The 27,794-nt window shown below is 58.7% G+C and overlaps 1 protein-coding gene across 2 annotated transcripts in view; it reads left to right on the top strand.

Annotated features, from left to right (window-relative positions):
• Positions 1–653: 653 nt before the first annotated feature.
• PCDH1 (protocadherin 1) overlaps positions 654–27,794 on the top strand; it is a 52,774-nt gene continuing 25,633 nt past the window's right edge. The window contains exons 1-3 of one of the 2 annotated variants that reach the window (XM_062502239.1): positions 654–861; positions 7,921–8,735; positions 10,252–12,444. In XM_062502239.1, coding sequence (XP_062358223.1) covers positions 654–861; positions 7,921–8,735; positions 10,252–12,444 — 3,216 coding nt within the window. Of the gene's footprint in view, positions 862–2,038; positions 2,103–7,920; positions 8,736–10,251; positions 12,445–27,794 lie in introns of those variants that run through there. The other variant, XM_062502240.1, reaches the window with a different exon arrangement.

Here is a 27,794-nt window from a genome sequence, read left to right as displayed (position 1 = left end):
CGGTGTTCTACAGATCAGAGATCCACGGACGTGTCCAGCTCTCTGGCACTCCCTGTGCTGCTGCCGATTGACTGTCCCGTGACTCTTGTGAAATGCAAACCTTTGGTCCCCAGCAATCTCTAAAGTTTGCTGTCCCCGCTCCACAGGCAGCCTTGGATCCACGGGGTCACTCCCGTTTCTCCCTTTGCTTCAGCTCTCCGTCCCTCCAAGGAGGGCTGCCAGTTACTGATCCATCAAACCTCCCCTTATCTCCTCAGAATTTCGCTCTGCCTCCCTGGCCAGCTCATGCTGGATCAGCAGGGCACAGCCTGACAAACCCCACAGCTCCTCTCGCTGCCCCAAAGGTGGGCTGTGACCTTCCCTGCCTTCTCACTTCACATCTTCTGCTAAATTTGCTTCATGTGAATTGACACTCGGGGAAAAAAAGCCCCGCACACGGACGCAGAGGAGCCGACATCTCTGCAGGAGCAGAAAGTCTGGGAGGAGAGCCGGGCTCTCCATCCTGAGGGATGACTCTCCAACCTCCTTTTCCTGCCTAGCGGGACGCCCCTCGCCGCGGGGCTGAACCCGCTTGCTGCCGGGGAAAAGCGGGGAGATTTGGGAAAAAAACACGGCAATTTTGGGGGGAGAAACGGGGTGATTTAGGGGGTGAGATGGAGCCGGACTTCTCCGAGCAGGCAGGCGCAGCCTCTAGATGGTGCAGTCATGCAACCGAGCGGAGCATGTGTGCAGCGAAGGGCGCTGCGCAACAGGTTGGCGTAGCTCAGCGGGGAGACGCGCTCCCATCCTCGCTGCGGCGGAGCGGGAAGGACTTTCCAGCATCCTGGCGAGAAATCCGAGCCGCAACCGCCCGGAGGGCGGGTGAGGGGCAGCACCACGGGCCGTGCGATCCTCGGAGGGTGCCGAGGGTTTTGGCAGGGTCGGGTTGCAGCTCCAGCCCCTGGCAGGGAGCGCGGAGGCGGCGGAGGCAGCAAGGGAAGGGGCAGCTCTGGAAAGCGCTGTCTCCAGGAGCGAGGGGACTTTGCTCGGCCAGCAGAGGTGCCGGGGTGAGGGAAAGCAGCTTGTGAAGGCATCACGAGGGCGCTGGGAGCTCGCGGGTTTTTTAGGGAGCCGCAGGTGCTTCCTGCCTGCTGCGCCCCGAAACCCCGCAATAAATAATGCCGTGATTCACCGAGGTGTGACGGCAGGGCACAGCGGCCGCTCCGGCCCCACCGGCACGGCCAAAGAGGAGCTTTGCAGCCTTCCCGCAGCCCTGCTGGGCTGGGGTGGGGGTGGGGGGGGGGGGGGTGGGGTGGCCTCAGAGGGGTGGGCACAGCCCCCGGTGAGCTCGGTCCCACGGAGGGACCCTCCCGGCCGCGCTGGCCCTGTGCAGTGAGGTTGTAGGGTTGTGAAGCGCCGGCTGGAAGAATAAATGAGCGAATTAATCATTAAGAGCACCGAGAGGGGAGTGAAAAGGCAGACCCGAGCCGCACGTGTGCGGGCGCGGAGCGGTCCCCGGGGTGAGGGGATCCGGGGGGACCCCCGTTCGCTACGGGCACGGCGCAGGGCGCGGTGCCGGCAGCCCGGAACCGGGCGGCTCTGCCCGGCTGCCGCTGCCCGCTCGTCCCGGCAGCCCGGCCGGGCTCGGGATCTGATAAGGAGCTGGAGCTCCACCTCCCCGTGGTGGTGGCGGCGGCGGCGAGAGGCGGAGGCAGCAGCGGGCGGGGGGGTAGGGGGGGGAAAGGGGCCGTGCCTGCGCTGCGCTTCCCCTGCACATCCTCACACACACCGAGGGACGGAGGCGGGCACGGACCGAGCTGCCCACCGGGGCTGCCTCCAGCCTGAGCCGCCGCTCCGCCGAAGGAGCCGCAGCCCCGGCCCGGGGAGGGGGGCGGTTCCCACGGGACATTTATATATTTTTGCCCCCCCCCCCCCATTTTTTTTCTTTTTTTTCTTTTTTTTAATTCCCCCCCCCCCCCCCATTTGGTTTTCATCAGTGGATAACGCTCGAGAGGAGCCGGGGGGGTGGGGGGAGCCCGGTCCCGGCGGGAAGGAGGCGATGGAGACGCCGCGGGACCAGCGCGCAGGGGCTCGGCACGGAGCGCAGAGCCGGCACCATCCAAGTAAGAGCTGCGGCGGGGCCGGGACCTCCGCCCGCAGCCAGGCACAGCCGCGCTGGGGGGGGTGGGGGGTTCGGGATGCCCCGCGCCGGAGCTCGGCTCTGTGCGGGAGCGCGGGGCCGGGCGGCGGCGGGAGCGGCGCTGGAGAGCATCCCGCTCCCGAGCATCCCGCATCCCTCCGCTCCCCTCCTCGCCGGGCTGCGCGGGGCTCCGCGGGCAGCGGGGCGGCTCCCGCTTGTCCCCGGTCTCTCCCGGCTCTGCCACTTGTTGTGCGGCGCGGAGCCGAGCGCGGCCAGCCCCGCGCAGAGCGGGGCGGGCGGTGGTTGCGGGAGGGCGGCTGTAGAGAGGGGTGCGCGCGTGTTTCGGGGCGTTTATTTTTCCGCGTGGGGGTGGCCCTGGGTGTGTGTCCCTCGTCCAGCCTTGGGTGTGTGCGCCCGCGGGGTGCGCGGCTGCGTGGGAGCCGCAGAAGTTGCGGGCGAGCCGGGAGCCGGCTGGGCGAGGGGCCGTGCGTGAGCCGGAGCGGCGGGACGAGAGGGGCTGGCGGGGGCCGTGGCGAGGTGTCCGCGTGGGGTGCGTACGACAGCGGGGTGCGGGAACGCGAGTGGGGCGCGCGTGTCTGTGCGCGGAGAGGTTTGTGTGTGTGACGGGGTATGCGTGCGGTGAGTGTGTCAGCGGGCTCCGAGTGTGTCAGCCTGTTCCGAGTGTGTCAGCCGGCTCCGAGTGTGTCAGCGGGCTCCGAGTGTGTCAGCCTGTTCCGAGTGTGTCAGCCGGTTCCGAGTGTGTCAGCGGGCTCCGAGTGTGTCAGCCTGTTCCGAGTGTGTCAGCCGGTTCCGAGTGTGTCAGCGGGCTCCGAGTGTGTCCGCCGGTTCCGCGTGTGTCCGCGGGCTGTGCGAGCCTGCGCCGCGCACGGTCCGTGTTTCCCGGTACGCGAGGCTGAGCGCGAAGCCGGTGCCGGCAGAGCGGCTCCCGTGGTTTTTTCACGGCTGTCTGCGTGTGTGTGTCCGTGTGTGTGTGCGTGTCTCTGTGCGTGTCTCTGTGCTGCCGGAGCCGCCTGGGGGAGCGGGGGCTTCGCTCCCCTCCGTGCCCGCAGCCGGAGCCGGCGCCAGCAGGAGCCTCAGCCCGGGCAGCGCCGGGGGGACTGGGGAGCCTCGTCCGCGGCGGCCGGCAGTGGAGCCCGGCCTCCATCCTCCCTCACAGCCCCTGCAGACCACCCTCCCCGTCCTCCCCGGCGCGCTGCGAGGTCGGGGGGGACTCTGTCCCCCTTCTCCAAGGTTCCCCCACCCTCCCGGCTGCATCCCCGGAGCAGAGCCGCTCCCGCTGTGCCCGGCTCCCAGCGGCCCTGCCGGGGTGTTTCAGGCCCGCGACATTTTTGTCTTCCCTCAGGGTCCCTCTCCAGCCGGGCTGAAGGGTGGGATGGTGGCGGGAGGAGACAGGAGCCCGGAGTGGCTGTGGGGGACCCACGGCTGGGAGGATGGGGGTGCCACTCCAGGGAGGCTCTGACAGGTCTCTGCCTCGCTGGCTGAGAGACTTGGAAGGGATGTGGAGAAGGCAGCAAGAGGAGGGAGTGCCCTGGGCTTTGCCGGCTTTTCAACACTGCCCAGCTCCTCAGGGATGATTTTGGAGTGACGCTGTTGCCAGGCCAGTGGGGTTCCTCCTCGCGGGGTGCTCTGGCTCCGGGCGCTCAGGCCCAGCCTGCAGAAACGCCGAGCAGCCGCAGTGGCAGCCGGAGCTGGAGCAAATCCTGGGACGTGCCACGGAATACCCAGGATTCAGCCCATCCGTGCCTTCGGCGCAGGACTGACCATCAGCGGCCGTCCTCTCGGCTGACAGATCCCTGATCTCCGCGCGGAGCTGGGATGAGCTGTTTGCTGCTTGCTGGGGTGTTGCTCCAGCTCCGGGTGTCGGAGCAGGGCTGGAGGGAGCTCAGGGGGGGATTAGCACTTGTACGCTCAGTGCAGGGTTTGGACTGACTTGTGAGCCGTGGCTCCGAGCCACGCAATCAGCCGCTGGGAGCAAGGAGAGGCTGGACTTTGGTGCCCATTCCCGAAGCGGTGCTGCCTCCCATGGAACGGGGCCAGGAGGCTGTGGGAATCACAGGGAGCACAGGCTTGTTCGAGCAGTTGTTTAAATTCGCGGCGCTTTATAGCCTCTCTCTCATTAAGGATTGTTTTTTTTTTGGTGGGGATGGCTGAATTCTGTCGGATTTTGCATGCCACTGTCCTCTGAGAGCTTCCCAGTCATGCATTAAGCAGCGTGACTAACGCCTCTCTCATGTGGTTCAGTCTCTCTCACACTCTCCCCGTAGGGAGAATTGTGTGTGCGGAGGAATAGTTGTTTTGGGAGGGGTTTTTATTTTTAAGTGCTCTGTGCTTTGCCAGCAGGTTGGAAAAAGGTGCCTGGCACCAAAGAAGAAAGTGTGGGATGGTCCTTAGATCCCATGGGAAAATAGCCTGGTGCCTTGGACTGGCCCCTGGGAAGCCTGAGTCTCCTGCACAGACGTGCTTGTGGAGGCTTCCTCCTCCTCCTCCTCCTCACGCCCAGCTCTGGGCTCTCATGTCTGCGCTGTCATTTGCACCCCTGGGTGCCGAGCAGGATTCCTGACCCTGCTGATTCCTTATCCTGCTGAGCTCAGGGCCACTCGTGCCCTCCAGCACTGCCCCTCAGGCTCTCAGCCCAGCTTCTTCCAGCTCCCTGCTCTGTTTTTCCCTCCCTGTTCCTTCCTTCACCTGCAGGAATGGGGCTTGGGTTCAGACTCCTGCCCTGTTTCTGGAGCAGAAATCCTAGGCACCTTTGGGTGACACGCTTCCTCCTCCAGGCTGGCACAGGGCTCCTGGCATTTCCAGCTCCTGGGCCCTCCCTCCCAGATCCCTCAGCACTGTCTTGAGACTTTCCCCTTCCTTCCCTGTGATCTTTCACCTCACACCAGGTCTTACTCAGGATATGGCTACGTCACCAGCAGCCAGGGCCCAGCCCAGTGCAAACAGCCCAGTGCAAACAGCCCAGCAGCGGGCACGGTGCTGCTCCCAGCCCAGGTATCCTCCAGGAGCCTTTTCCCAAGAGCTGGAGCTGCCCATCTCCCCTGTCCTCACTCACAGCCATTCCCAGCCAGAGAGCAGGGCTGAGGGATCTGGGGGCTGAGGGAGTTCAGGTTCACCCCGTGGAGGAGGATGTGGAGGATCTGGTGTGAGTGCACCCTGGGGGTGTAGCAGACACGAGTGTGACCCAGGTGGCAGTGCCCCCGCACGGGTGACATCACACCCGTTGTGTGGGGCACACGCACGTGCAGGAGCGTGAGCTCACACCTGGGCTGTGGACCTGGAGAGGGCAGGGATGTGCTCCTTGCCCCGTGTGACACACCTGCACACCCTTCTAGGCACAGGTGTGATGTGTGTGCCTTCACCTACGGACACACAGCCGTACTCCGGGCAGGTGAGTGCCCCTGGAATGCCCACAGGGCACAGCCAGCACAGACACACGTGTGTGCACACACTACCCGTGTGATGCAGAGATCTGCTGCGTTTCTGCTCGGCTCCTGACCTCCTCCATCCTCAGCCTGATCCAGGGATGGAAGAGGTCTTGCTCTCCTCATCCCTTCTTCCTGGAGTCACGCATCCCAGTGCTGGTGTGGGCAGCTCTGCACGGCCTCAGCCAGCTGGGAATGGCTCTGCTCTGCACACGAAGGAAGTAGCAGGACAAGGGGGAAGAGGCAAGCTTGGCTTCAGGGCCACAGTTTCCTCTCCAGGCATGGAGATGTTTTCACTGCGGAGGCAGAGCTCATCTCTTCCATCTCATGTCTGTGGGGAAGCAAAGGGCTGGAGGGACTGGGAGCTGTTGGCTTGTGGGAAGTACCAAGGAGGACAGTGCAGGGTGTTCCACTTGCTGATGAGCTGTACAACGCCAGGCTAACCAGGAACTGGGCACTTGCTGTGCACCATGGAGGGGGATGGTCATGGAGCGCTTGCCCATGGAGCATTTGCTTATCCTTGGGTGCAGAATGCAGCAAGAGGGAGCGATGGAAGTGGCAAGAGCCATGTGCTTCTGTGGGGCCTTGGCAGATGTTTGTGGCTGTTAATTTTAGGGCCCCCAGTCCCTGATTTTTGGGTACCAGTGAGCTGTGCTGAACCCCTTTATGCTCATGGCTCAACAGAAACTGTGTGTGTGCTCCTGGACCCTGAAGGAGGAAAAATGTGTTCCCAGAACGGAAACCAGAGAACAGGAAAGCTGGTGGCCAAGCACAGCACCAGGCAGGGGCTTGGTGGCAGAGCATGCGGCTTGGCACAGGAGGGGACAATCTGTGGGACTGGTGGTATGCCTGGCACAGCCTGGGCAGTGTGTGGGCACAGAGAAGAGGTGCCAGTGGCAGGGGCAGAGGTGCAGGGGTGCAGCGCAAGAGGTGCAGTGCAAGGGTGTCTCTGCAATGCAGGGGGGCAGCGGTCCTGGCACCGCCGCCACAGCAGCCTGGTGGGCACTGGCACGGGGTGGGCACCCAGTGCGTACCATGTCCCAGACTGGAGTGGGAGGGAATGGGAAGGAACAGTGTGTCCGCAGTGAGGAAGGGAACAGGAGCTGCTGGCGCAGGGTGTGGGGTTGCCTAGTGACTGTGCAGCGAGGGGGATGCTGCGCTGCCGTTGCAGTGTGCCAGGGCTGGGCACTGCCAGGGGCTGCCTGGGGGGTTCCTGCACTGCAGCACAGCCTGGGCAGGGACCCGGTGTCCCTCTGACTGCCAGGGACACCGGGGGTGGCAGTGCTCCACAGGCAGTGCAGGAGGGATGATGCTCAGGGCCGCTGCATCCCTGCAGTGCCGGGTGGGTGGTGCCTCTGTACCTCGCAGTGAGAGGCTGACAGTGCCACTGTGCTGGCAGCGCAGCAAGGGCAGCGCTGCTCTGTCCCTGCCACAGCGGTGCCCCACGGTCCTGCCATGCTGGAGGGGTGGCAGCCCTGCATTTCCACAGCACCCCATGGCCCTGCAGCACCCTGCAGCCCTGCAGTGCTGGATGGGCAGCAGTCCTGCATTCCTGCAGTGTTCCCAAAGTGATGGCTGCTGCTGATCCTGCAGTGCAGGCAGTGATGGATGGAAGGGAGCTGTCTGCTGGCAGTGCCCTGTGTCCCTGCAGTGCCTGGGTGCATGGCAGCCCTGCATCCTTGCAGCAATCCATGGCCCTCCATCCTTGCATGGATGGCAGCCTTGCATCCCCACAGTGCCCTGTGTCCCTTGGGTGGTTGTCAACCCTGTATCCCTTCAATGTCCCATGTCCTGCAGTGCTGGATGGGTGTCAGCTCCACATCCCTACAGTGCTGGACCCCTCAGGGCAGGTAGAGTTCCTCATTTGGTGCTCCTGTTTCTGCAGTGCCAGCAGCTGTGCAGTGCCCATGTGTCCCTGCCGTGCAAGGCAGGCAGTGCCCCTGCACTGGTGGCACACAATGCTCCTGTGTTTGGGTGGTGAGAAGCTGTCTCAGAGTCTGGCCGGCTCCCATCGGGTTGCTGGCAGCAGGCTGCCTTCAGTCCACCCTGTTAGTGTGCCTCGTTGGGTCTAATTACAGTTGGTGTGGTGACGAAGAGGGTGGACAGTGGCAGGAGTGGCTTCCTGCAAGTGGCAGGACTGAGGTTTCAATGACAGGGTTACTCACTCCAGCAGGGCGTTGCAGCAACTCTGTGAGCTGGGACGGATCCTTCGGGGCACTGGAGGCTGTCAGGAGCCAACCCCAGCAGCCCCTTCCCTTCGGGAGCCATGCCAGGACCATGTGCAGTCCCACATAGCACAGTGGGATAAACCAGGGAAGTGAGCTGGTCCCTAACCTCCGGTGTCTGTGTCTCCTCCAGCTCCCATGCAGCGCAGGATGAACCCGCTGGCGTCGTGCCTGGGCCTGTGGCTCCTCTGCCAGCTCCCTGCCCTGGCCTCGGGGACACGTGCGATCTACAAAGTGCAGGAGGAACAACCCCCCAACAGCCTCATAGGGAGCCTGGCCTCTGACTACGGCTTACCCGACATGGGGCACCTCTACAAGCTGGAAGTGGGGGCCCCATACCTCCGTGTGGATGGCAAGACTGGGGACATCTACACCACAGAGACCTCCATCGACCGGGAAAACCTGCGGGAGTGCCAGCACCTCCTGCCCGGAGACCCCTGCTACCTGGAGTTCGAGGTGTCCATCACGAACCTGAACGCCAACAGCAGCCCGCGCCTGCTCGAGGGGCAGATCGAGGTGCTCGATATCAATGACAACACCCCCAACTTCGCATCACCCGTCCTCACCCTCTCCATCCCTGAAAACACCAACATCGGGACACTCTTTCCCATCCCCCTGGCCATGGACAGGGACTCGGGCCCCAACGGTGTTGCCTCCTATGAGCTGATGGCTGGTCCAGAGGCGCAGGAGCTCTTTGGGCTGCAGGTGGCCGAAGACCAGGATGAGAAGCAGCCTCAGCTGATCGTCATGGGCAACCTAGACCGGGAGCAGTGGGACTCCTACGATCTGACCATCAAGGTGCAGGATGGGGGGAATCCCCCGCGGGCGAGCAGTGCCCTGCTCCGCATCACCATCCTGGACATGAACGACAATGAGCCCAAGTTCGAGAAGGCCCTGTACGAGGCAGAGCTCTCTGAAAACAGCCCTGTGGGGCACTCTGTCCTCCAGGTGAGTGTGGGGGACTCTTCTCCTCACGGTTTCCCCTCCTGCCTGGCTGCAGGGACAACCTAGGAGCCATGGTTCCTCCAGGGAGGAGGGAGGGCTGGATAGAAGAACCCACAGTGTCACCCTGGGGCCAGAGGGCAGGCAGGTCCCTGGGATCTCACATCTGCTTGAGCGAGGTTGGAGAGTATGCGGAGCGCGGCACAGCTGTAGTGGGGCTGAGGACACAGCTGAGAGGCTGCATCAGGGCTGCGGGGAGCAGGGCTCTGGGTTACTGGGAGGGCTGGGACCTGAGGGCCACTGGGAATCTGGCTTAGGGCCAGCCTGGTCTCAGTGCTGCCCGCAGACAAGACATAGAGCCTTTCATAAGTCGCATTCCCTTGGCCGCTCCGTGGAAACTCGGGAGGTGGGGACAGGGAACATCCCTGCTGCCCGTGTGCTGGGCTGGCCATGGCTCTGGAGGTGCCCTGCTGTCTGCAGCAAGCGGGGGCTCTGCCTCATCTCGGGCAGCTCTGCAAAGTGGCCCGGAGAGCCCAGGGGGCTGGATCTTGGTGGATTTGGCTTGGAGGGGGCATTGAGATGATAGTAGTAGACATCTGTTTATCTGCAGCTGCCATCTTAATAAGCGGAGCGCGGCCAGCTCTCATCTGCCTGCTAATTCTGATGTGAATTTTTCAAGAATTCATTTTTCACTGTTAAGAGAATGGGAGTTGGAAGCAGATAAGGGAGCTGCATGGCCGGGAGGAGAATGGGCTGAGACACCGCTGCTGCCATTGCTCAGCTTTTATCTTTCAGGGGGAAAATGACTTCCGCCTGTTTTGTGAGTGGAGGTAAAAGGTGGAATTTACATTTAACAACTTTCGTTCTCCATCCAAATCTGCTGAGCAAGATAACGGCAGAGCAGCAAATGGTGCAGAGAAGAGGCTGCTCAGAGAGCCGATTAGGGAGGCAAATGTTAGACAAACCTCATCTTCTTTAGAAAGCAAATAATAGGTGTAGAGGCAGGTTTATGGGGATGCAGGGCTCCTGGCGGGTGGGGATGGACGGTGTTGTGCAGGGCTCAGGCAGCCCCAGCCCCTGCTTGGCTGCATCCCCGGATGCCGCGGCGCAGCTGCTGCAGCTCTGCACATCGTTGCCTCCCTCCTTGCCCTCACCTGAGCCAGGCAGCTGCTCCAGCCCCTCCTCGGGGGCACAGCTGGAGCTGTTCCTCCCCGCTGCTGGCTGGGTCTCAGCGGCACGGTTCCATGGTTCCGGAGGATTCCCTGCGTGCCGGAGCCGGCTGGGAGGGGAGCGCAGCCAACCGGCCTAGCCAGTTTCTCCGGAAGAGCGAGGCAAAGCCTCCGTGCCTGAGGGCGGCTCCCAGCAGCTCTGCCGGTCCCAGGCTCTTTGCCCCACAGCCCTTGGCCCCAGAAGAAGAAATCCTGGTTCCCCCCACCCCCCCGGCTGTCCCCAGGGAAGGCCGCGGACGGACTCGCTCTGCCGTGCCCTTGTACTGCTCACCGATTGTCCTTCTGTCCCCCAGGTGAAAGCCAACGATTCAGACCAGGGCTCCAATGCCGAGATCGACTACTCCTTCCACCAGGCCTCGGACATAGTGCGGCGCCTGCTGCGCCTGGACCGCACCACAGGGCTCATCACCGTGCAGGGCCCCATTGACCGTGAGGACATCGGTACCCTCAAGTTCTCCGTCATGGCCAAGGATAAGGGCGCCAACCCCAAAAGTGCCCGCACGCAGGTGGTGGTCACCATCAAGGACATGAACGACAATGCGCCCTCCATAGAGATCCGTGGTATAGGGCTGGTCACCCACCAGGATGGCATGGCCAATATCTCGGAGGATGTGCCAGTAGAGACAGCAGTGGCTCTGGTGCAGGTGTCTGACCGAGATGAGGGTGAAAATGCCGTGGTGACCTGCGTGGTGGCCGGTGATGTCCCATTCCAGCTGCGCCAGGCCAGTGAGACGGGCAGTGACAGCAAGAAGAAATATTTCCTGCAGACCACCACACCACTGGACTACGAGTCAGTGAAGGAGTACACGATTGAGATTGTGGCCGTGGACTCGGGGAACCCGCCCCTCTCCAGCACCAACTCCTTGAAGGTGCAGGTGATGGATGTCAATGACAATGCCCCTGTCTTTAGCCAGAGCTTCACTGAGGTGGCCTTCCCTGAGAACAACGAGCCCGATGAGCTGGTCATGGAGGTGAGTGCCACTGATGCTGACAGTGGCTCCAATGCCAAGCTGGTTTATTCCCTGGTGACAGACCCCTCCTCCAAGGGCTCCTTCACCATTGACCCTGACTCCGGAGAGATCCGGGTGAAGGCGGTGCTGGACCGAGAGCAGCGGGAACGCTACGAGTTCTTGGTGGTGGCGGAAGATAAGGGCAGCCCCAGCAAGCAGGGCACGGCGTCTGTGGCCATCAACGTCATGGACAGGAATGACAATGACCCCAAGTTCATGCTGAGTGGCTACAACTTCTCGGTGATGGAGAACATGCCGCCCCTCAGCCCCGTGGGTATGGTGACAGTCATCGATGCTGACAAAGGAGAAAATGCCCGGATCCAGCTGTCGGTAGAGCAAGACAACGGCGATTTTGTCATCCAAAATGGCACCGGCACCATCCTCTCCAGCATCTCTTTTGACCGGGAGCAGCAGAGCACCTACACCTTCCGACTCAAGGCGGTGGATGGCGGGGATCCCCCCAGGTCTGCCTACGTGGGGGTGACCATCAACGTCTTGGATGAGAATGACAATGCCCCCTTCATCACTTCCCCCTCCAACGCCACCTACAAGCACATCCTGCCCCACACCAGCCCCGGCCAGCAGGTGAGCAAGGTCAAGGCAGAGGACATCGACTCGGGCATCAACGCAGAGCTCATCTACAGCATCACAGGAGGAAACCCCTTCGAGCTCTTCCAGATCTCCCCACAGAGCGGGGACATCACTCTGGAGAAGGAGATCCTGCGCAAGCACCACGGCCTGCACCGCCTGGTCGTGCGCGTCAACGACAAGGGCAAGCCCTCGCGGCACGGCACGGCTCTGGTGCACTTTTATGTCAATGAGACGCTGGCCAACCGCACGCTGCTGGACACGCTGGTAGGGCACAGCCTGGACACCCCACTGGACATCGACATCGCCGGCGACCCTGAGTACGAGCGCAGCAAGCAGCGCAGCAACATCCTCTTCGGAGTCATCGCTGGCATCGTGGCCGTCACCCTGGTCATCGTGCTGGTGGTCCTGGTGCGCTACTGCAGGCAGCGCGAGGCCAAGAGCGGCTACCAGGCAGGCAAGAAGGAGACCAAGGACCTGTACGCGCCCAAGCAGGCCAGCAAGAGTGGGAAGAGCAAGGGCAAGGTGAAGAAGAGCAAGTCTCCCAAGCCGCCCAAACCCACAGAAGATGAGGAGGAGACGGGGCTGCAGAAATCGCTCAAGTTCAACCTCATGAACGACTCCGTCAGCGACAGCCCCCGGATCCACCTGCCCCTGAACTACCCTCCAGGCAGCCCGGACCTGGGCCGCCACTACCGCTCCAACTCGCCGCTTCCATCCATCCAGCTGCAGCCTCAGTCACCCTCCGCCTCCAAGAAGCACCAAGTGGTGCAGGACCTGCCGGCCACCAACACCTTTGTTGGCACCGGGGACAACAACTCGACGGGCTCCGAGCAGTACTCGGACTACAGCTACCGCACCAACCCCCAGAAATACACCAACAAGCAGGTAGGAGACCTCATCCTGAGGCCGGCAGCGGCCCCCCCGCTGCACCGGGGAGCCATCTGGACAGAGGTGTGGGAGTGAGCGTGGACTGGCCCCCAGCCCTGCATGCGTGGCCCAGGGGGCTGGCGTTGGACTATCCTGGAGCTGAGCCACAGAGCCTGAGCATGGTGCAGGGAGGGGATGGGGGGAGGTCAGAAACTGTCTAAGCCCTTGTCAGAGCGCCTGGGGCTGGGTCCTGTTGGCGCTGCCTGAGTGACGGTGATGTGAAGGGCGCTGCATGTGTGTGGGTCTGCATGTGGGGCTCCGGACAGGGAATGTCACCTGCCTGTGTCCCCTTTGGGGACCACGTAAGAGCACTAAGGAGGGCGATGCCCACCCTCCCATCCCTCCCTCTGCTTGGGCTGGCTCATGGGGAGGAGGGACTGGTCCTGCTCCTGCCACAGCCGGGGTCCAGCCCTGCCCTGCTCTGGGGAGAAGTTAGGAAGGCTCTGGCCTCACCCGGCTCTGCTGGTGCGGCTGAACCTGCCACCATCCCTGCGCCAGGGCGCCTCAAAGGGAGCTCTGCACCCGCTGCGGCTGCCTGGGCAGGTGGGGCTGGGTGGAGGAGCAAAGCTCTGCCTTTTTCCCAGGCTCAGGCTCCGGCTTCCCCCAGGCTCGGGCCCTCTGCCACAGCCGGCACGGTGAAATCCAGGTTTCCCTTAGCACAAACACCGGGCCTGGAGCTGTGGCTCTGCGGGAGAGGGCTCGCAGATCCCGGTGGCACGGGAATGGCCCGTCTGCGTGGCAGGGCTGGGGCTGTGCTGGGGCCGGGGGAGAGGGGCACTGGAGTGTCTGCTGCGGTCGGGTCACTGCTCTTGGTGTCGCCGGGGGATTCTCTGCGTGCGGGGCAGGGCGGAGGCAGATCTTGGCTGCTTGCTGGTGTGCACTGGAGCTTGGAGCTGAGCCACGAGGTCGTGGGCTGAGCACGGAGCTTGCAGGACCCTCTTTCTTGGGCTGTCTGGCCACTTAGGAGCTTGCACCACATTCCTGCTTTGGCACTTCTGTCCTTAACCAGCCAGGGAGGGAGAGGGGGAGCGAGTGCCTGTGGCTTTGTCTTCTTCCTGGGGCCCCGTGGGTGAGGACCACCCACTCCCCCCCACCATGCTGTACCCCCTGTGCCCCATGAGACCCCTGTCCCCTTTCTTTGTACCCCGGTGAGTGGCAGGCTGGGCTCCTGCCGTGGGGCTGAGCTCAGCTGCCCTGTTGGATTTCACTTCAATAAAGTTTTCTATTTTTGACCGGTTGTGCCTTATTTTCCCTGCTGCCCCTGAGGAGGCTCTCACTCCCAGCAATTTCCCAGTCATATTTTCCATGTCCTTGGCCACTGGTGCACTCAGGCCCTGTGAGGAGGGCAGAAGTGATGCTCACGTGGGCTGGCCATCTCCAGAAACCCTCCACCCAGAGTGGTCAGTCCAGAGGCCTCATGGTGCTGACCCTTCATCCCCAGGTTGACATATCCCATGTCCAGTCACTACCCGGCCCTCTGAAGATGTTCCTGAAGGACAGGGTTCCCAACACCTGCACACACACACACACACACGCGCGCGCGCATATGTGGGTGTGGACACAGACCGAGCCCCGACCCAGCTCACCCAGCTTTCATTTCATTTCACACCAACATTCTCCCTCCAAGCTTCTCCTGGTTGATCCCCACAACCTCTTGAGCCGCACCCGCGTCCCACAGCCAGATCCCTATGCCTGGCTAGCCTGACCCAAATCCCTCCGGCACGGGCTGGCAGCCGCCGGCTCCCGCCCGCCGCAGTGCTGCAATGAGGGCGCACGCGGTTGCAGATGGAGCCTTGGCGTGTCAGCAGCGCCCGGATCCTGGTGCTCCCCCACCCTGGGAGGCGATGGGGAGGAGAGATCCACTCAGCAAGGCTTGCTGGAGCAGGATGGTCCTGCTCGCCACACAGATGGCTCTGCCTTGTGTGGGGTCTCCTGGCAGGATGGATGGGGTTGATGCCAATGCCATGGGGTTCGCTCTGGTCCTTGTCTCCAGCTGTTTGGAGAAAAGATGGATCCTGATAGGCAGGAGCAGTCCAACACTCCTGTCCCACCATCCCATTATCCCATCTCAGAGACCCCCTCCCTAGCCACCTGTTCCTATTTCTCCTGCTTTTTCTTCCAAACTGGGGCACCCATCCCTGCTCCTGTCACACCAGTTCACCTCTTCCCCAGGGACTTAGTGGCCTCGCCAGGCTGCCGGGGCTGAGGAGCTCTGGCGCTGGGAGAGATTAGATCAGCCGGGGAAACCAGTGGTTCTGGCTTCGGTGGTTTGAGCCCTGTGCCAGCCTTGGCTCTCACAGCCTTCTCGTTTGTTTTGCTAACAGCATAAGGTATTATCTTGAACCATCCAGGAAGTGTCTGGGCCTCCTGGGCAGGCAGGGCTGGGACCCGCGGGGAGATTCGATGGCTGCAGAGGAGGAAAGGAGACACCAGCAACCACCTCAATAACTGCTCCCCACAGGGCTGGGCAGGGCAGTCTGGGGGTTTGGCTCAGCCCTGCTATCTGCTTCCCTTTGGGAACTTTCTGAGAGAAGTTTCCCTTACTTCCTCGTCCTGGCAGCTCTTTGATGAACCTGGGATGAGAACTCAGGCGCTGGCGTGGGGAGCAGCTCTTTCTTCTGCCTGGCTCCCAGGCTCTGTCCTTTTTTACCATGAGGGGATATTCTACATCCTTTCCCAAGAAGTGCCTCGGGTCCTTACAGCCCTCCACCACCCGGGAAAGTGGCTGGAGTGATGTGAACTTGAGGGAGCTCAGCAGAGGTTCCTGCACCTGCCCGCAGGCTCGGAGAGCGGTGCAGCATTAATTACTTTCTGCGGGAGGGGAGGAGAGGAATATTGTGGCTGTAATGGATAGAAATGAAATCGTCTTGTTTGAGAATTTAGCTCAGAGTCTCCATAAATTGCAGGTTTAGGTGCTGGCAGATGTCTGGGAAAGTCTCCCACTGTCCTGGGTCAGTGGGTTTTCTCAAGGTCGCTCACGTGGAATGAGCTGATAAATGGATCCAGCAAGGAGCTGCAGATGGAGCTGAGGGTTCATGGGGGACCTGCCCTGCTTTTCCCCTGTTTCAGAGAGACGCTGGGCTGGGAGAAGTTCCTCTGCACTGTGAATCAGCTCCTGCTCCTGGGATCGACTGGGCTTGGGTCAGATTTGGCTCTACCGGGCCGAGATCAAATGAAAGAGGTGTCATTGAGGGTCTGCGGATCCCTGGATCTGCTGGGGAGAGTGGCTGTGTCAAAGCCCAGCAGCTTGTGAGAATCACTGGGGTGCCTGGGGGAACTGGGGGAGCACAAGACAGGGTGGGGAGTGGCTCGTGCGCTGTGCTAGGGCATTGGTGAGGATGCTGAAGGCACCATGGGCATGGCAGGAAGGTGCGGTGACTCCTGGCACGTATGTGCTGGGGACTTGGGTTGATGACAGAAAGTGAGAGCACTGTGCGGTGTTTGGGACCTCAGAAATGAGGAGCTTCAGCCACGGAAGAAGAGAACAGGGTGGATGTGCAGCCAGAGGCAGCGTGGGTGTGCGCAGGCTGTGCTGCAGGGGGAGGTGACAGTGGGGTGTACCCCGCCTGTGCCCGTGCGTGGGAGGTGACAGCAAGGTGCTCACTGCCAGCACGCTGTGGACGTGGCACAGAGGGCAGAGCGGTCTCTGTGACAAGGGGTGGCAGAGACATATGTCCAGACTGTGTGTCAGGGGTAGGGGAGGCAGGGGATGCAGCCAAAGTCTCCCCTGGGTGGAAGGTACAGGGCAGGGTACAAACCCTGTCCCCAAGGAGGTGGCAGTGGGGACTGTGCAGCCTGGACTGTGGTAGGAGGTGGCACAGGGGGTGCACAGCCCCAGGGAGAGGGGCACAGGGCTGTGCACAGGCTGTGCTGTGTGGAGGGTGGCAGTGGGGTGAACACAGGGACAGCGGGTGACAGCAAGGTGGGCAGCCTTGGCCAGGTGACAACGCTGTAGGCAGCGTCTGCAAGGAGATGCTGGCACTTACTGTCCCTGACCCAGCAGGGAGGACATGAGGTCTCTCCTGCCTGGCTGTCCTTGGCCCCACCAGAGCTGGGGACCTTGTCCTTTCTCTCCTGAAGGCTCACCCAGACGGTGCTCCTTGCCTGGGTTGGGACTGGGTGACAACCCTGCCCGGCTCCCCTCTTGTCATTCCTCCCTGCTTCTCATTCCTCCCTGCCCTCCTCTTTCTCTCCCTCTCACAGCCTCAGCCTCTCCCCTGCCTGATACTTTTGCAGCCAGTGTTGGCCTTTCCTAGCTTGGATCTGGGGAACTACTCCTTAACCCCCGCCAAATCTTCCCTCTGCTTTCACAACTGCGTCTGCTCCTCTTTACCCTCTCTCCCAGTCTTTCCCTTCGCCCTGGCTTTCCCCAGTCTCTCCTGACCGTGCTGGCCTCAGTACAGAGGGATGCTGAGCCCTCCCAGAGCAGGGCTGAGCCCCTGGCTGGCCGAGCTGTGGATCCTGGGGGATGAAAGCCCTGGCTGTGTGTGCAGCTCCAAGCCTCCCTGATTGATATTCCCAGCACTGCTCTGCCCGCTCGGCCGGGCTCTCAGCTGCAGTGCTGTTCCCTGGAGCGGGGCCCAGCCCTGCAGGCTGCTTCACCCGACACCCAAATCCTGGGGCAGAACCTGGGGCTGTGACAGGAAGTGTTCCCGTGGTCCCTGTGTCCCCGTGGTCCCTGTGTGTCCTCGTGGTCCCTGTGTGTCCCTCGGTGGCCCCTCAACCCACAGAGCACCCAGAGTCTGTGGATGGGGTGAAGCACAGAGGGTGGCATGCATCCGGAGGTGGTGGAGGATGGGGTGTTCCTGGGTGAGGACAGAGCTGGGATGTTCTGGGATGGGGTGGAAGGAGGTTGGACTAATGAGAGGGTGGAGGATGTAGGACAGGGTGTTGTGGAGGGAACAAGGGCTAAGGAATGCCTGGAGCAAAGGGCTCGGAGTGGCTGGAGTTGTGTCAGGGCTGAGGAGGGCAGCCCTGGGAGCCGTGGGAGAACAGCAAAGATGTGACTGCTGTGCTCTGGTGTCCCTGAGCTGGTGGCCAGCCAGGACCCCCAGAGTGAATCCCCCCTTGTGGGGCCATGCCAGGGCAGGTCCCAAAGAGCCCCTTTGTGATTTGTGGGGTGTTGGACACAGCTCCCATGGTGCCCTGGCAAATGTCCCGCTGGTTGGCACATCCTTTGGAATGCTGAGCCCTGTGCCAGGCCCAAATCACCTTCCTGCCCCTCCGCCCTCATCCCCACACCCCTGTCCTGTGAGAGCTCCTGCCAGGAGCCCTGGGCGCAGCCCATCCCCAGGGCACGGCTGTGCTGCCATTGCACAACCCAGCTCTGCTCCTGCCAGAAACCAAGATGGGCAGTGGAGATTATTCCCAGAGAGGCTCTTCCTGCAGTGCCCTGATCCTTCAGCACCCCAGAAAGCACAGGCAGCTCAGCTGAGGCACAGCAGGGTTGAATGGGGGCAAGGAGATCACCCCTGGCGTCTTGGTGCCCCTTTTCTTGTCACCTCTGACTGTGGTTGCAGCATCCACCTGTCCAACCTGGCTGAAGCTCAGCCTTAGCTTCACCTCTGGAGTAAGAACTGCAACTCAGGGTCACTCAGCTTCCCCCCAACAGGTCCTTCCTTGACTTTGTCTTTTGTCCTGACCCTTTCTGTACTCCAAGGAGAGTCACAAAGAAAGATGGAGACAGATTTTGCACAGGTAGAGAATGATAGGACAAGGGGAACTCTTCTAAACTAAAAGAGGAGAGATTTAGATGGAATATTGGGCAGGAATTTTTCCCTGGCAGGGTGGGCAGGGCTGGCACAGGGTGCCCAGAGCAGCTGTGGCTGCCCCTGGATCCCTGGCAGTGCCCAAGGCCAGGCTGGAGCAGCGTGGGACAGTGGCAGGTGTCCCTGCCATGGCAGGGTGGGATGGGATGAGCTTTAAGGTGCCTTCCAACTCAAACCATTCCATGATTCCATTCTCTGACTTTCTGGACTTTTCTGGAGGTCTCTGCCCCCTTGAGGACCTGGTTTCCATATCCAACCTGTAGTAAAGGTTTCTTTTCCCAGTGTAGTTCCCAACCCGACCCTCTTGAGAGGAAGAGGAGGTCAGGCAGAGGATCAGAAAGAAAACAACTCCCCCAGATCCCTTAAAAAAACATTCCTGGTTGTTTTTCATCAATGCCTTGTGTGTTGGAAGCTGTTTACTGCCTCAGCCCTTCAGCTGCTGGCAGGGAAGCGTGGGTGGGTTTGTGGTGGGAGCGTGGGTTGTGACCTGCCAGCAGAGCAGGAGAAAGCTCCAGCACCTCATCATTTCCATCCTTGTGGCACTCACAGCCAGGCCTTGTGGGTCCTGCCCAGAGATCCCTGAAGATGCCCCTTTCCCAGGATGTAAACATCCTTCTGAGCTCCTCCTGGTTTGCAAAACACCCTCTCTGATCTCCTATCTGCACGTGGCATGGGGATCTTGGCACGTTCCATCAGAATTCTGAGCCGTCCTTCGGGGAGGGCAGCAAATCCCCACCTCTCTCCCTAGGAACTGATCCTGCTCCAAAGCTGTCGGAGCAGCCTGCCCTGATTCAGCTCCTCAGAGACATCTTGAAAGGCCCCAGCAACCTGAGAGCCTGCAGCTATTTTGCTCCCACATGGCCTGGTTTTCACATCCTGCCAGCTCCCTGGTGCTCGGGAGAGATCTGGCCCTGCTGGGGAGCACCTCGTGGCTGAGCTCTGGACTGAGATCCTGCTGGAAGTGTCCTGTGATGTTCCTCTCACACTCATCCCTTCATCTTCCTGCTTGTTCATCAAAAGCACTTGAGCCCTGTGGAAAGCAAGCCCCACGTTTCAGGTGTTGGAAGAGATCTTTGTTCTTGTTCGGACTGGGCATTTTGGGCTGTCATGATTCCGGGCTCTGTGAGTGCCTGGAGGAGCTGGGGTGGGGTTTTGTTCCAAGGATTTCAGGTAGATCACGATTTATTTAGGACTATCAGGGTGTTTCTTGCCTAAACAGCTCAAAAACCTTTGCTAATATGCTGGAATTTTGTCTGGAGCCAGGATCTGGTTTGGCCAAGGATGTGACAGCAATCCTGGGATTTGAGGAGCTCACCTATCCCAGGGGTCCAGTGGGAATGGGAATTGGAGCAGTGCAGGTGAGATCAGTGGCCCTAAGAAGCTTTCCTATGACTTGTCCTACCTGTTTGAAGTCTCTAAAGGAAGGTTTGTCTCACCCGATATCTCCATTCATCAGGAGGTGCAGACCACTAAAATCAGGGCTCTGCCCATCTCTGCAATGTGTGGGTGCCCAGACCTCTGGAGCAGGCACAATTCCTTGGGCAAACAGGAAAAGCTGCTGCCCTTTGCCTGTGGAAGTAGAGCTGTTTGCAAAACAGGTTTGCCCTCAGAGGAAAATTTTCAATTTGGAAGGAAATCAGGGAGAACTGACAGTTTTTCCCCTTTTCCCCAAGTCAATCAGAATATATATTATATATAAATATATATTTTTTTTGCTAGCAATTTCTATAGGCATGATTCTGCCTGACCTTTCTGATTTGAGCTCTATAATTAATACTTGGTTGGAGTCCTGAAGTGAAAGGTACCTTTGCAAGAGCATCATTTTTTCATTTTCATGTGTCAGCAAAGATCTCCCCCCCATGCCTCAACCCTGAAACAAGGAGTTCGCTTGAATAATGATCTGATTTCAGCAAATTGACAGGTTTTCTGTAGAAACGCTTCCATTGAAGCATTCCTGGTTATCTCTTTTTTAAAATTTTATTTTAATAGAGACCCCTGAGTCTACAGCTTGGGACCCCCTGCTCTCCCCAGTGCTTCAACACTCCCTGTCAGCTCCACTGGGTGCAACTGGGAGCCAGATTAGCTCATTATTTTTCCAGCATTATTTTCCCACTCTGCAGCTGTTGGATTCCTCGAGGGTTTTATTCAAGTGTTGCTCCCAGTCCTGGAAGCTTTTTCTCCCTGGGATCTTCAGATGGTTTTAATGTGATTATGAGGCCTCCTGCTGCATCCAGGGCAATTTCCACTCCACACCAACCATCTCCAGAATAGCTCCATTATCAGCTGGATGGTGACAGACATTCCAGGACAGCATGGCCAGGCCAATTTAGACATCATTCCATAAAGATTATGACCCCTTTCGATTTTACCGTTGGCCCTTCCGACGATTTATTTCCATATTTTCCTTGCCCGTCTTCATTTCGCCCAAAGAAAAGCCAAATGGCACCTCCTGGATGGGCTCAGAGCTGGGATAGGCTGAGGGTTAGGCAGGCTCTGTCCCCAGGCTGCCTAAATGGGTTTCTAATTGCGTTAGATCTTGCTCTGAGTTAGATAAATTCGATCTGACCAGGCAGGTTGGCACCGGGCTTTGGCGGCTTCTTTGAGCATCATGCAAATTTCAGGAGGCTTCAGGGCACCTATGTGGAGTCAGCCCGCATTTTCCCTGGATTTATTCATTAAATAGTGCCTCGGGAGCTGATGTCCATTTGAGGCTGGCTGCTCTGCTATCATTATTTCGGCAGGACTTGGAGACTGGGTCTGCTGACTGCAAGGTCAGCACTCGCTAATTGTCAGCTGAGCAGCCACTCAGGAGAGGGAGCAGGTGCTTTTTTGGGATGATACCTGGGTTTGGGAGGTAGCATTCCGTGGATTCCCACGTGGTTTCGCTGTGGTTGTGGATGCCTCCTCTGGTTTGTCAGCAGTGGGTTGTTGGGAGTGGGGGATGGATGCAGGGATCTGTGAGCAGACGCAGCCACCACACGAGACCCCGTGAGCATCAGGGACCAGAGCTGTCACCCACCCCATGGCTGGTGCACCCTGTGGGACCCCAGCATCTGTGGTGGAGGTGACCCCAGTAAAGTCAGATTTGGACTGGGGCCTTTAAGCATGCTCCAGAATTGTCAGGGTTCTTAGGGAGACACCACCTTCAGGGACAAAATCTGGGGAGCGCCTGAAGTAGTGTTTTGAATAAAGGACAGGTCTCACAGGTGTGCACAGAGCACACCTTGGCTTAGAGATGGGTCTGTCCATCTCCCTGCCCTGCCCAAAGCAGGCAGAGCCCCTGGACCTGATCTCTTCCCTCAATTCCTTCGTGTTGTGCATCCTGGGAATGCAGCACTTCTTAACCACCTCAACACCTGGAGATGCTGTGGCAGGGCAGGGAGGGACCCCTGGGGCAGACAGGACTCCCCAGGCCACCAAGGGAGGAGCAGAGGGGAACTGTAGATGCCAGGAGGTGACACCAAGTCAGAGCAGTGCTTGCCTTGTCCCTTGTCCCTGGTCCCTGTCCCTGTCCCTCAGGATGCTGCCGTGCCAGGAAACACCCTGAGCTCTTCCCATCACCTGCAGGATGAGTGCAGAATGAGCAGGGAGGGCTCTTGGAGGGCTTCTCCTCCAAAAATCAGTGCAGTGGTCACACAATGTGCTGCTGGGGAGTCATGGAAAAGGATGGGAAGAGCTGTCTCAGCTCCATCCTCAGCCCAGCATGGCAGCAGAAGCTCTCGTGGCTCACATGAGCTGTGAAATGGTCGGCTCAGGGACGAGCTGAGCCTGTGCCCTGTTTCCTGGAGCTCGAGTGTTGCTCTGTGTGGTTTTGGCAATTCAGCTCCAGCTTTCCTCCAGGCCTGCCCTGGTTTCCATGGACATAATATTCCCCTCAGCCTGCTGCTCCGAAGGCTGTGCTGCACTGCACTGGAGCCTCGCTCCTCGCCAGGCAAAGCAAATAATTCCCAAGCCTCCACCCACAGAAAGCTGGCTCGGTGTCGTTCCAAGCACGGTCCCTGGGCTTATCTTTCCCTCTTCCTCTCCATATCCAGGGATGTTGCGTGGCTCCAGGTCAGTTTGTAAAGGAGAGGGGTTCATGAATCCATCCGAAGTTGAGTAACTCCCGTGCCACAATGGCTCCCTTGTCACTTATTTTGATATTCCGGGTGCTGGCTCTGACATTGCCTTTCACTCCCGGCCCTGTGAGTTGCTGCATTGTGGCAGCTGTTGGGGAAGCAGCTCCTTTGGCAGCTGCCTGAAAGGAGGATTCTGGCGTGTGGGGGAGACACAGGAGCTGCCAGAGGAGCCCTGGAGGCACGGATCCCACTTTGGGATCAGCAGCAAGCCAGTTAACAAGGGTTGGATTTTCCCCACTGTGCTCAGGGATGGGGGGCAGGGTGGCTCCCCTCCCTTCCTGCCAGCTGGAAAAGGGTGCCCGGGGTGGATTTTATGGTTTCCTTTGTGAACAATGGAATTTTTCCTGCTGCTCGGTCCCTTCCCTCTTCACAGGTGGTGATGCCCTGGGTTTGTGGGGACATGGCGGCATCCCAAATTCCTGGCACTGCTGTCACTTGAGCTGAGTCTGTTTTCCCTGAGTTTAGCAAGGAGAATCAGCCTGGTGCAGGTCCTGGTGGGAGCTGGAGATGCTTGAGTGAGGGAAGGAAGAAGCAGGAGGGAGCAGAGGGGCTGAGGAGTGTGGGGTCCCCATCCAGCATCCATGAGTAGGAATCCCCATGGAATCATTAAGGTTGGAAAAGACCTCCAAGATTTGGTGTCAACCAGCCCAGAGCACTGAGTGCTACCTCCAGCTGTTCCTTGAACACCTCCATGGATGGGGATTTTACCACTCTCCTTCCAGTGTCCTACCACCCTTCCCATGAAGAAATTTCTCCCAGCATATTTTTTCCTAAAGTGCCCTCATGGCAGAAGGAATCAGCACAGCCCGGCATTGGAGCTGGGGGTTTGGGATGTGCAGCCAGGACCAGGTTGGGGACAGTCCACAAAAATTCCAAAACTCACCATAACAAGTTCCTGTTACTGCCAGATGAGACCCAAAATTGGAGCTGGGGGGTTAGGACTGACTTCCCTGTGGCTGGAAAACTGGGGAAGAGCTGGAAGGGGAACAGGGAAGGGCAGCAGGGATAGAAGGAGCAGAGGGAAAGGAAGTAGGGACGGAAGGAGCACAGGGAAGGGAAGCAAGGATGGAAGGAGCACAGGGAAGGGAAGCAGGGATGGAAGGAGCACAGGGAAGGGCAGCAGGGATGGAAGGAGCACAGGGAAGGGCAGCAGGGAAGGAAGGAGCACAGGGAAGGGAAGCAGAGCTGGCCAGACCTGCTCTGTGTCTGCAGGAGGACCTGGCAGAGCAGGATGAAGCCCGGATTTGTGGAACAGGAAAGGGGCAGAGCGAAGAACAATTACTGCTGTTCCCTCACAACCCTGCAGGTAGGAGAAGTTCAAGGCAAAAAGAGCAGGCAGCAGAAGCAGGAGCAAAGGGAAGAGCTTTTCCAGCGAGCACATGGGCCGGGAGTTCATTGCTCTGGAATACACAGAGGCCAGAGCGGGCACGGACTCCAAAAGGCAGGAGAACACTTCACAGAGGATGGGGGGCATCAGAGAGAGAGCTGCCAGTGATTCCTCCTCAGGAAAAATCCCTCTGCTGCGGCAGCATGGAACCTGCAGGATTTTCCTGGGGATGAACATCCCCATCAGAGCATCCCTGCGGAGGGGGGGACAGGGGCTCTGTCTGTCCCTCAGATGTGGCGCTGGCAGAGGTATCTCCATCAGAAATATCACAGTGAGCACTGTGGAGCCCTGAAAATGGAGGGTTTTTTTATCCAAAGCCACAATTTCTGAGCTGAGCAAATAAAGTGCTCTGCCCCAAATCCCATTCCAGCACAGTGGCAGCAGTTGGAAGTAGGAAGCCAATAAATACTGGGGGTAAAAGGAGGGAGTTACAGCAATTAGGAGAAATGAGTCGTTCTAGAGTGTAGAAAATTAACAAGCAAAGCCAAAGACATTGGGGGAAAATCAATTATTACAAAGTCAACACAATAAGCACTTTAAAAAATGTGCCGGGAAGAGGTGGAATTCAGGAACTGTCAATTCCAAGTGGAGATTGCAAAATTGTTAATTATGGAGAAAAATGCAAAAGTATTGACTAAATAGTTGGAGCAATTTGGGCTGAGACATAACAGCGTAGGATGTGGGATCTGCCCATGCGTTGGGAACCAACAAAGGCGTTCCAAATGCATATATCTGACATAATTGAACAGAATAATTAACCAAATGGTGGGATCTCTCTGCTCTGGAGGTGTCCATGGAGTTGGGGAGCCCGGGATGGGCAGGACTGGGAGGGCAATGATACCACGAGCAGCTGGAAGAGCTGATTGGGGCTGTGCAGTGCTCGGTGTCCTCGGCAGCCCCAGGGAACAACTGGATTAATGGCTAAAGCAGGGAATGGCTGATGGAAATAGCACTGACGTCAGTCACTGTGGCTGATGGCAGGGGACACTGGGCACTGGCATTACGTGACAGGTCTGGCTTTTAAACCTTTCTTTAGGCATGGTCCTGGTCTCTGTGAGGAACAAGGGCTGCTCCAGGCATTCCTGTGGGGCTGGAGAGGCAGAGCTGGTCTGTGTTGGGTACAGAGACTGATGGATGTGTCCAGCTGATAATAAGAATTTTCTTGTTATCATTATTATTATTTTTATTATTTTGCATGGACACAGCTCTGAGGTTGGACACCAGCAGGAATTTCTCCATGGGAAGGGTGGTCAGGCATTGGGAAGAGCTGCCCAGGAGGTTTGGAGTGCCCATCCCTGGAGGTGTCCAAGGAACACCTGGATGTGGCACTCAGTGCTCTGGGCTGGGGATCAGGCACAGCTTGGACTCGGTGACCTTGGAGGGCTTTTCCAACCTGGGATTCTGAGATTCTCAGCGCGGCATTGTGAGGCAGATCTGGTTTATCCAGAGCTTAGAGAAGGGAAGCTTGGCTGGGATTCCTCGTGGAGCAAGGTTCTCCTGGAGCTGCTCCTCGGCAGCAGCGCCGTGCCCACTGCCATTCACCGCCGCAATCAATGGTCTGGAAGGAAATCTAAAATCACTGCTGATAAACCTGCTGCTGCCACGGAGATTGGTGGAGTGGGAGACGGTGCTGGGGACGGAGCAGTCATGCAGAGCAATCCAGATTGCTTGGTAAACCATTTAAACAAAGTGCATTTTAAATGCAGCGTGGAGCTGTGCGTGGAGAAACAGGGAATGCTGGCTGATATCCTGGGAAGTGCCGACTTGAAAATGGATTCAAGGGTCACGCTGCATGAGTAGCTCAGGGTTAAGAGGCTGGCACAGACCTCAGATGGAAAAACCTGTGAGGTTGGAGGGGCAGGAAGGTGCTGGAGGAAGCCCTGGTGAGGTGGCATCTGCAAAGGTCACCTCTGATAAGGAACGGGGAAAAACTGGGGCAAGCAAAGATGAGGGCCCTGAAACAGATTTGCTGTTTGCAGGTTGTGACTTGGACCTGCTGTGTTTGGCTCCTCAAACAGAAGGCTCTGGTGCTCTGATTGCACTGCACAAGCAGCTCCTTGTGCAGAGGCCGCTGCCTGCTCAAAGACTCTGCAGCCTCCCCCAGAAAGGTCACACCAAACCCAATTCCTGAGAGTCAGGGCCCGACAAATTGATTCTGTGCCTTTCCATGACTCCAGAGCGGGGCTGTGCAGGTGGAGACCTTCCCAGGGCACAGAGGGAGGGGGGCACTCCTCGTGCCAGTGCCACGCTGCCCTGTGGGGCTGCAGGGGACAGGGCTTGGGAGCCCTGCAGTGAAAGGAGCCCTTTCGAGTGCTGCCTGGCAGGAGGTGACATTTAAAGGAGGTGTTTTTCAGGTAAAAGCGCTGCTGTTCGGACGGAGCCCCCCGGGGAGGGGGGTGGGATGGTGGCTGTCACAGGCTTTGGGAGGTTGTTTATTCGTGTTATCACAGCACCCCGAGGAGCCCGGCTCGTCTGGCTGGGCTGGTGCAAGCACGGAGGGAAAACAGGAGCCTGGACCTCGGGATGGGCTGTGGCAAGGCCGGAAATTGGTTTCAGCTGGACGGGCAGGGTGCAGGGGGTTCACACAATCCCTGTGGGCTAGGAGAGGGCTCCAGAGGGTCACTGGCACCTGGGCAGGGCTGCCTTGTCCTCAACTCCTCCCCAGAGGGGCTCATCTGACGGGTGCACCCTCTGCTCTGGCACCCCACTGGCACAGGGTGCCTGTGCCCCATCCTGGCAGTGTCCAGGGCCAGTCTGGATGGGGCTTGGAGCCACCTGGGCTACTGGAAGGTGTCCCTGCCCCATGGCAGGGTGGGATGAGAGGAGCTTTGAGGCCCTTCCAACTCAAACCACGCCGTGATTCTGTGACTGCACTTGGCCAAAGCTACCACTGTGGGTTTTTTGCCATAGTGACTAACCTGGTCTTCCCCACTGCAGGTAGAGGTCACTCCTTCTTATCTGCCGTGGTCCCAAGCAGATACTTTTTCTTTCCAGTCTTTGCTACCCTTAACCTTCTCTTCCCTGAACCAGTTTCTCTCTTTTTTTTTTTTTAATATTTTGTCATTGTTTCTAAGGACTGCTTGTCTGTTTTTCTCTGCTGAAGTGGGGCACTTCTGCTCAAAACTGGTGCCCAGCAGAGCTGGCACATCTCAGCCCGTTCCCACATCCCAACACTGATCATTTTTGGGTGGGAGGTTGGCGCTGTGGGTGGATCCCCAGCCCGCGATGTGCAGGGATCCTCAGCCAGCTGTGCAGATGTGGCAGATCCATTCCACATCTGTCACACCAGCAATGAAAACATAGCCCAGCAATGGACTCAGGACACAATCTGGAGCTTTATTTGATCCATGATCCCAGCTGAAAAGGCTGTCTGCAGTAATTCCTTTGGCAATAACACTTTCCAAATGATTTGCACCCCCATTACCCAGGCAGGGATGCACTGTGCTGCACCTCTGCTGTTTGCTTGCATTACTTATGAGAAAATCAGCTAAAACAGTGTCAAAAAAAAAACAAACTTCCTCAAGTCGAGCTAGAACATTTACTGCTCCTCCTCCCTCCACGAGGCCTGCTGTCTTTTCAAAGGAAGGAGTTCAATGGCTTGACATGTTTGTTTGTGACAAACCTACAGTGGCTGTTACTCATTTCCTTGTTATCTTGTAGGTACTTACAAAGAGTTCTTTTATCTGCTTCAGTATTTTTCCAGGAACTGAAATTAAGCTAACTGTTTTATAATTCTCCAGCTCTTCTTTTTTCTCATCATTAAAGACAGGCGCTATTTTAGATCGCTTCCAGTCTTCTGGAAGCTCCCTGATTCTCTACAAATTCTTCAGGGGAAAAAAAAAGAAAATCTTGGGGGGAAAAAAAGAAGCAGCCCTAACAGCTCTGAAGTTACTTAAATCAGGTCTCTAAGCATCTGTGGTGAATTTAATCAGGTCCAACCAACCTTAAAGCAGCTCATCTAAATGCTCCCTCTGTGTTCCTTCCCTCTGTTCGTCTCAATTCCTTCCCCTTCCTGGCCGGTGCTCGCTGTGTGTG

This window comes from Cinclus cinclus, chromosome 14 (genome assembly GCF_963662255.1).
Source record: "Cinclus cinclus chromosome 14, bCinCin1.1, whole genome shotgun sequence".
NCBI classification, from domain to species: domain Eukaryota; kingdom Metazoa; phylum Chordata; class Aves; order Passeriformes; family Cinclidae; genus Cinclus; species Cinclus cinclus.
The sequence above is the reverse complement of the archived record's forward strand: the minus strand, read 5'-3'. Positions and strand labels throughout refer to the sequence as shown.